Source organism: Triticum urartu, chromosome 1 (genome assembly GCF_003073215.2).
Source record: "Triticum urartu cultivar G1812 chromosome 1, Tu2.1, whole genome shotgun sequence".
Lineage (NCBI taxonomy): Eukaryota > Viridiplantae > Streptophyta > Magnoliopsida > Poales > Poaceae > Triticum > Triticum urartu.
This window is the reverse complement of record NC_053022.1, coordinates 98,065,222-98,071,779: the sequence shown is the minus strand read 5'-3', so window position 1 is coordinate 98,071,779 and position 6,558 is coordinate 98,065,222. Positions and strand designations below refer to the sequence as shown.

General features: G+C 46.1%; 2 protein-coding genes across 2 annotated transcripts; both read right to left on the bottom strand.

The window, feature by feature from the left end:
- Nucleotides 1–493: 493 nt before the first annotated feature.
- Nucleotides 494–1,533, bottom strand: LOC125550319 (glutathione S-transferase 4-like). Its single transcript, XM_048713292.1, has 2 exons — nucleotides 1,248–1,533; nucleotides 494–1,173 (listed from the first exon to the last, which is right to left on the bottom strand). The coding sequence occupies exons 1-2, from the start codon at nucleotides 1,447–1,449 to the stop codon at nucleotides 704–706; spliced, it is 672 nt and encodes a 223-aa protein (XP_048569249.1). The 5' UTR covers nucleotides 1,450–1,533; the 3' UTR covers nucleotides 494–703.
- Nucleotides 1,534–1,803: 270 nt separating this feature from the next.
- On the bottom strand, nucleotides 1,804–5,834 carry LOC125550310 (asparagine--tRNA ligase, cytoplasmic 1-like). The gene is made up of 6 exons (XM_048713285.1): nucleotides 5,221–5,834; nucleotides 3,714–4,307; nucleotides 3,349–3,596; nucleotides 3,132–3,261; nucleotides 2,860–2,918; nucleotides 1,804–2,310 (listed from the first exon to the last, which is right to left on the bottom strand). The coding sequence occupies exons 1-6, from the start codon at nucleotides 5,704–5,706 to the stop codon at nucleotides 2,127–2,129; spliced, it is 1,701 nt and encodes a 566-aa protein (XP_048569242.1). The 5' UTR covers nucleotides 5,707–5,834; the 3' UTR covers nucleotides 1,804–2,126.
- Nucleotides 5,835–6,558: the final 724 nt, after the last annotated feature.

Here is a 6,558-nt window from a genome sequence, read left to right as displayed (position 1 = left end):
TCGATCCCCCTAATTCGTGCTCTACGGTTCTGGTTGTTTTATGTGGGTTAGTTTCGATTTATGATTTTACGATTGTTCAGATAGCGGGTTGAAGTTCTTGGAGCTCCGGTTAGCCATCCTCAACGTACGGGTTGCATCCAACCTTGACGGGTACAAAGTTAGTTATCCCGACTGCTTGCATCTAGTTATCTCTTCTGATTCAGTCCTACGACGTGAAGATCAGGCCACCCTCTGACGTGAACTCATTCAATGGTTTGCACCTATCATGATGTGGTGACACGCCCTGCACTGTGATTCGTGTTGGGATGGCACAAAGATCGTTCGCGTGAAATCGGTAGGTAAGAAACGTCAGGTGTGTGTCTGTGTCTTTTTTTTTTTTGAAACTGGTGTGTGTCTGTGTCATTATATCAATATAATATGAAAATATATTTCGTAATGAGCAAGTTTGATGTTGATATATTTTAATATAAAAACTGATCAAATTCAATGAAGCTTGACTTAAAATAAACATAAAATTTTAATTATTTTGGAACCGATGGGTATCTTGCATTTTATTCAAGCGTGAGACTCAAAACACGAGCCACTGGCACAGAACATATCTGCCGGTACAACGCAAAACCGGACAGGAGACTCGACAGTCGACAGTGACTTGCTCGATTCTGGTGAACGTGGGCGGCAGTCCGGTGTAATTGCCAGGCAGTCATCACTCCTCTGCCTTCTTTCCAAGCCCAAGGTCCGGCGGCATGAGCTCCGTCACCTTCCTCGCGGCCGGCCTGGCCTTGAGCCCCTCCCACCACGCGTTCACGTGGGGGAGCTCCGCCACCAGCGGCGCGTACTCCGTCTCCATCAAGTAGCGCGTGAAGGGGAAGTGGCTGAGGTCGGCGAGGCTGATGTCGTCGCCGGCGAGGTACCTCGACGCCGACAGCCGCGCCTCGTAGACCTCCAGCACCTTCTTGAGCTTGGCTACGTTCTCGTCCACCACCGCCTGGTCCCGCGCGCCGCCGAGGAGCGGCAAGATGATGCACTGTACCACGATGGCGCTGACCGCCGGGTTGTACTGGTGGGCCTCCACCTCCAGCCACACGTCCACCATCGCCTCCGCCTCCGGCGAGCCGCAGCCCAGCAGCTCCGGCTTGTGCTTCCGGAGCACGTGCCTCGCGATCGCGCGCGACTCTGCGTGCGGAATTTCAGACTGTTAATAACTCGTTCCTACTCCTGAGAATAGAGGATGATGGAAATGGGCGTACCGAAGAGGGTGAGGTCGCCGTCCTCGAGGACGGGGACCTGGCCGAAGGGGTTCCGGCCGAGGAAGTCCGGCTGGCGGTGGTCGCCGGCCGCGCGGCTCATGGGGACGAGCTCGTAGTCGACGCCGGCCTCCTCCAGGCACAGCAGCGGGCGCGCCACGAACGGCGACACCGCCCACCCGTACACCTTCACCGCCGGCGCCATTGCACCTTGCTTTGCTCTGCTGTGCTAGCTTCCGCTTCTTGGAGATGGACGCGTGTGTGTGCTCTGCTAGCTTGAATGCGCTCATACACATAGCGGAGTTGGTTTAATAGGCGGGCCAAGGCGTCACTGCTTGCGTCCTGAGCTGACCGACGATGCGGTCCGGATCCACATCGTCGTACTATGATGTTTTTTGTAAGCCCGGTGGGATGCCGCATGGGCAGTTCGTCGCCGAGCAACTTTTTCATCGTTTTTCCAGTAAACAAATTAAACCTTTACATCGTTTGGAACATGTTTTCTTATAATGACTTTAAGAAAGGAACTAGGGTATGAACTTTGGGCTATTGTGGGTCAAGGTGACACCAATTTAACATTTTTCCCCCATCTAACCAAGGCATCTTCAAAACAGCTCGAAGTTTGCAGACATAGGATCCAAACAGGATGTCAAATTAAATTTACAAAAAGAAGATGCTAAGGACCAATAATACTTCAACGTTCTAATCTTAAAACAAGCCTGATACTTTTTTTAAGAATCACAACAAGCCAAGACACGAGACATATCAAATGATATCAGCATGCGTATATATATCAATCTAACCGGACGGCCAACACTTCTTCAAAATCGCTAACAAAGTGTAGAATTGACGTTCTTATATCTCAAGGCAGACATCTGCAGCCCTTCAAAGATCGGCCCTCCCAGGGTATCTTGGGAATGGGATGACATCTCTGATGTTCTCCAGGCCGGTGGCGAAAAGGATCATCCTCTCAAACCCTAGGCCGAACCCGCTGTGCTTCACTGAGCCAAAGCGTCGGAGGTCCAGGTACCACTCATATGGCTCCAGAGGAAGATCCGCGTCCAGTATCCTATAGAACAAGATGTTACGCGGTCATCTCACAGGTCATAAAGAAACAATCCATAAGTTTGTATCCTTTATGTAGAGCTCTTACAATTACAAAATCTGTCAAGAACATGAGAATGCAAGTTTTTTACAGTACAAAATGTATTCATTGACATCGATTTGTACCCAGAAAAAAAAGGCTAACCGGAAGATGAGATTGCTAGTGTTTAGAGAACCAAAACCATACTGCATGTTGGGATGATGCAACTACTATCATCATCATGTTGGGTGCGTCAATCCACAACAGTGTTTAACAGTATCAGACACTAGCCAACAGACATCCTGGTGTTAAACAAAACTAAGATAATATATGCCATAAGCAAAAACAAACAACTCAGGTAGAAAGCCCACAACTCTCTAACAACAGGGTGATCACTACAAAAAAATCTACTTGTACAAGAAAAAAGCAGATCTTCACTCGACTTTGAATCATTCAAGTAGCAACAAGAATAAAATAACATGTAAAAGTCACTGAGACACAAAATAGTCCACAGTCAAATTTAGGTGACGCTACCTTTGCTTAAGAATATCAAGACGCTCCTCCCTTTGGCTTCCACCGATTAATTCACCAACCTAGGAAAACAGTACTCAAAAAGTAAGTGACCACAACTATAGATTTAAGGCATGAATCAGTACTGAACCTACCAGGCACAATTCCCACTGTCATGCTTAACAAAGAATATAAAAGATACAAAAATTGAACTGTGGAATGATCATCATTGCAAGACTATTGCTTTCGCAAAAGTATAAAAATCATTTGATATCATAATTTAACAGATTATGTACCTTGGGAACAAGAACATCCATTGCAGCTACTGTCTTCTGGTCATCATTGAGCCTCATGTAAAATGCCTTTATTCCTTTTGGGTAGTTATACACAATAACTGGCTTCTTAAATATCACCTCAGTCAAATACCTTCATACCAAAAGAAAGAATTATACAAATCTAAACAAGGGTAAATAACTGATACCAGAATAGCAGTAGAGATTCCAATCTCCATACCTCTCATGCTCAGATGCTAAATCAATTCCCCATTCAACCTTGTTCTCAAACTTCTTATCTACACCTTCTAAGATCTCCACAGCCTTTGTATATGAAATGCGTTCAAACGGAGTAGAGGAAACAAGCTCCAGACGCTCAATTGCGGTCTTGTCCACATGTTTAACCATGAATTCCATGTCTTCTCGGCAATGCTTGAGTAACCATTTGCACAGGTACTGTACATACCTTTCAGCACAGTTCATATCATCCTGTAGCACGGTTCATTAAGGCCAACATTAATACCGTTCACCAAAATAATTTCATGTAATAATCTAGATAGATAAGCCAAGCCAGAAACAATCTGAATGTAGTTAAGATGGGCTCACCTGCAAGTTTGCAAATGCAATTTCTGGTTCAACCATCCAAAACTCTGCCAAATGTCTTGATGTATGTGAGTTCTCTGCCCGGAATGTTGGTCCAAAGGTATACACATTACTGAGAGCACAAGCATAAGTTTCGACCTGAAGTTGGCCTGAAACGGTCAGAAAAGCTTGACGCTTGAAGAAGTCATTCTCAAACGCAATTTTCCCATCATCCTTGAGTGGAAGTCCAGGTTTCAACTTAGAGCGCTCTTCCACCCTTAACACATTCTCTTTAGCTTTTGTAAGCACGGAAACAGCAGCAGTTATCTCTTGCTTGCTAGCTTTTGCTGCTTTCAATTGAGCAACTGCATCTCCTTTCTCTTTAACAACAAGCTTAGCAGCCTCAACGTCAGCTTCTGATGGTGCAGGGTTCTCCTTAAGCTCCTTCTCCACCTTTTCAGCCTGGCTGAATAAGGCAGTGACTTGGAACATCTCACCTGCACCCTCACAGTCGCTGGTGGTTATTATGGGGGTGTGAATATACAAAAATCCATTTTCATCGAAAAAACTGTGGGTTGCGTAGGCAAGCTGGTGCCTTATCCGAGCAACTGCGCCTATCTGCAGAAGATTAGAGAGCAAGTGTTAAGCTAATTCTTACAAACCAAAGCAGAGGGGAATCAGCATGAAATAATGAATTGCAAGAAGGTAACATATTTCTTTCCCATTACTGCAGAATCTAGCCTTGGTATACTGTACACCAATATCCAAACAAGCAAGTTCATCAAAATGCTAACCAGCTTTTCATAAACTATATTTCACGATGTAAGAACAAAACAAAGTATAGAACCCCCATGGTGAAATAGTCCGATTGCATATGTGGTGGATACTTCAGAAATAGTAAATCAAGCCATAACTGCCTCTATCTATACTATAGTAACATATCACAGCCAAGCAAATCCAGCATCCATCCATTAGCGGCCTGAATTAACTAATGCTTCCCATTAACACCGTAAAATTGAAAAAAAAAACATAACAGAAAACTGCATCACGAACCAACAGCCTTTAAGTTCATAATACATCAAGCAACCAATCCTATGACACCCTAGTATGCTGCAAACTCCATAGCTTTAACTAACTAAAATTCTCACCGGGCAATTGCAAAATGAATGCTTAGAGGTAAGACTGAAACTAGTCATTTTGATTAGGTGGCACAAATGAAAAAAGATAAACAGCATACCAATACAAAAGGAGATACAAAAAGACATCCTGTCATTCGGAAATTCCAAAGGGGTACGCCTCACAGGAATGAATGGATACTGGCATTACTATCAAGGAACTGCGGATTCTAAGAATCAACTTCATCGAACTATAAAAAAGGCCAAAACACTTAATTTATGTATTTGGACTGTCTCAATAATCAGCAAGGGTGAGTAGAAAGTTCTGGATTCATATGAATCACTCGAGATTCTCACGACAACGTCCAAAATCCAGTTCAATGCGTAAGAATAGGAAGAAAAACTACGATCTATACCGTGTTGGTGCGTGCGCGGAGGTGGACGAAGTCCCTGAGCGTCTCGAGCGTGATCTTGGTCTTGGGCAGCGGGTAGGCGGCGGCGTCCACCTCCCCGAGCTCGATGACCCGCTCCACCTTCAACTCGATGCGCTGCTTGGCTTCCGCGGGGGGCTTCTTGAGCACGCCCTCGACGAGCACGGAGGTGCCCGTGTGGGTGAGGCTTGCGAGCGGGTGCACGTCCTTGTCGACCATGACCTGGAGGTTCCCCTGGCAGGAGCCGTCGTTGACCTCGAGGAAGGCGAACTCGCCCTTGCCCTGCTGGCGGCCGGTCTTGACCCATCCGCCGACGACCACGCGCTCCCCGGCCATGGCGTCGCCGGCGTCGAGGATGGCGCGGATGCGGGTGCGGGAGGTCGGCGGCTCGAGGTCGGAGGAGGGCGACGAGGAGATGGAGGCGGCGGCCAGCTGCGCCGTCGGCGGGGCCGATGCCGCGTCGTCGGCCATGGCGGCGGGTTCGCTCCGGGGGCTCTGGCGGCTGCGAGGGGATTAGGGTTTTTTGGTGGTGCGCGCGTCTGGACTGCCTGCTTGGTGGTGGCCTGGTGGATAGGCTGCGATGAGTGAAGAGGAGAGGACGAGGGACTCCACAGCCGTCGGATCAGCATTTGAAGGGGCTGCTCCCACAACGTTGGGTTGTCTCCATCTCTCTTGGTACCATTTTCTAGTGTTCTAGCAACAGAATCCTGCCCAAAATATCTCATTTTGCATATGTTCTATGGATTTGGTGATTATGATAAGGCACTTAAGATAACTATAATGGCATTGTATTGGCGTTTAAAATACTAGTTATATTGTTAAGTTTATTTAGGGCCTCGGAATTGGAGTCTGATTCAATCCCTGCACCAGGTTATACCATCGGGCTATAGTTGGATTGGAGCATAGTTTAAAAATTCGAACTGGACCGGTGGTTCCACGGAGAAAATGGGAATCGGTGCCTGTCGAACCAATGAGGGATTTGTGATCAGGCACTTTCGAACCACCAAACTGGACAATCAAACTACAATTGAAATCGAAAAACCTTGCACCTTTGGTTCGCCTTAAAATGTGTGCACCTCTCCTATGGGTTTTCTGTGTAATAGTTTCCACTACTTCCTAGTTGCTTCCTAAAACAGTTGCAAAAATTATGTTACACTATTGGTTTGTAAAATTAATTGCTCCTGGAAATCTTGTGTGTAGAAAAATGCAATTCAATTTATTCTCTGCGCTTATGTTTTAAAAATCTATTCAACAAAAAAATAATGCAATTTAAAGTTTCTTATTTTGATTTGCACATTTTTATTTCCATTATATGTGAACCAT

Excerpts from the sequence above, each read along its gene's own strand:
- LOC125550319 (XM_048713292.1), bottom strand. The coding sequence starts at position 1,449 with ATGGCGCCGGCGGTGAAGGTGTACGGGTGGGCGGTGTCGCCGTTCGTG. Across the intron at positions 1,174-1,247 it reads CGGCGACCTCACCCTCTTCG|AGTCGCGCGCGATCGCGAGG; the intron begins GTACGCCCATTT and ends TTCCGCACGCAG.
- LOC125550310 (XM_048713285.1), bottom strand. The coding sequence starts at position 5,706 with ATGGCCGACGACGCGGCATCGGCCCCGCCGACGGCGCAGCTGGCCGCC. Across the intron at positions 3,597-3,713 it reads TTGCATTTGCAAACTTGCAG|GATGATATGAACTGTGCTGA; the intron begins GTGAGCCCATCT and ends ACCGTGCTACAG. Across the intron at positions 3,262-3,348 it reads TTAGCATCTGAGCATGAGAG|GTATTTGACTGAGGTGATAT; the intron begins GTATGGAGATTG and ends TTTGGTATGAAG.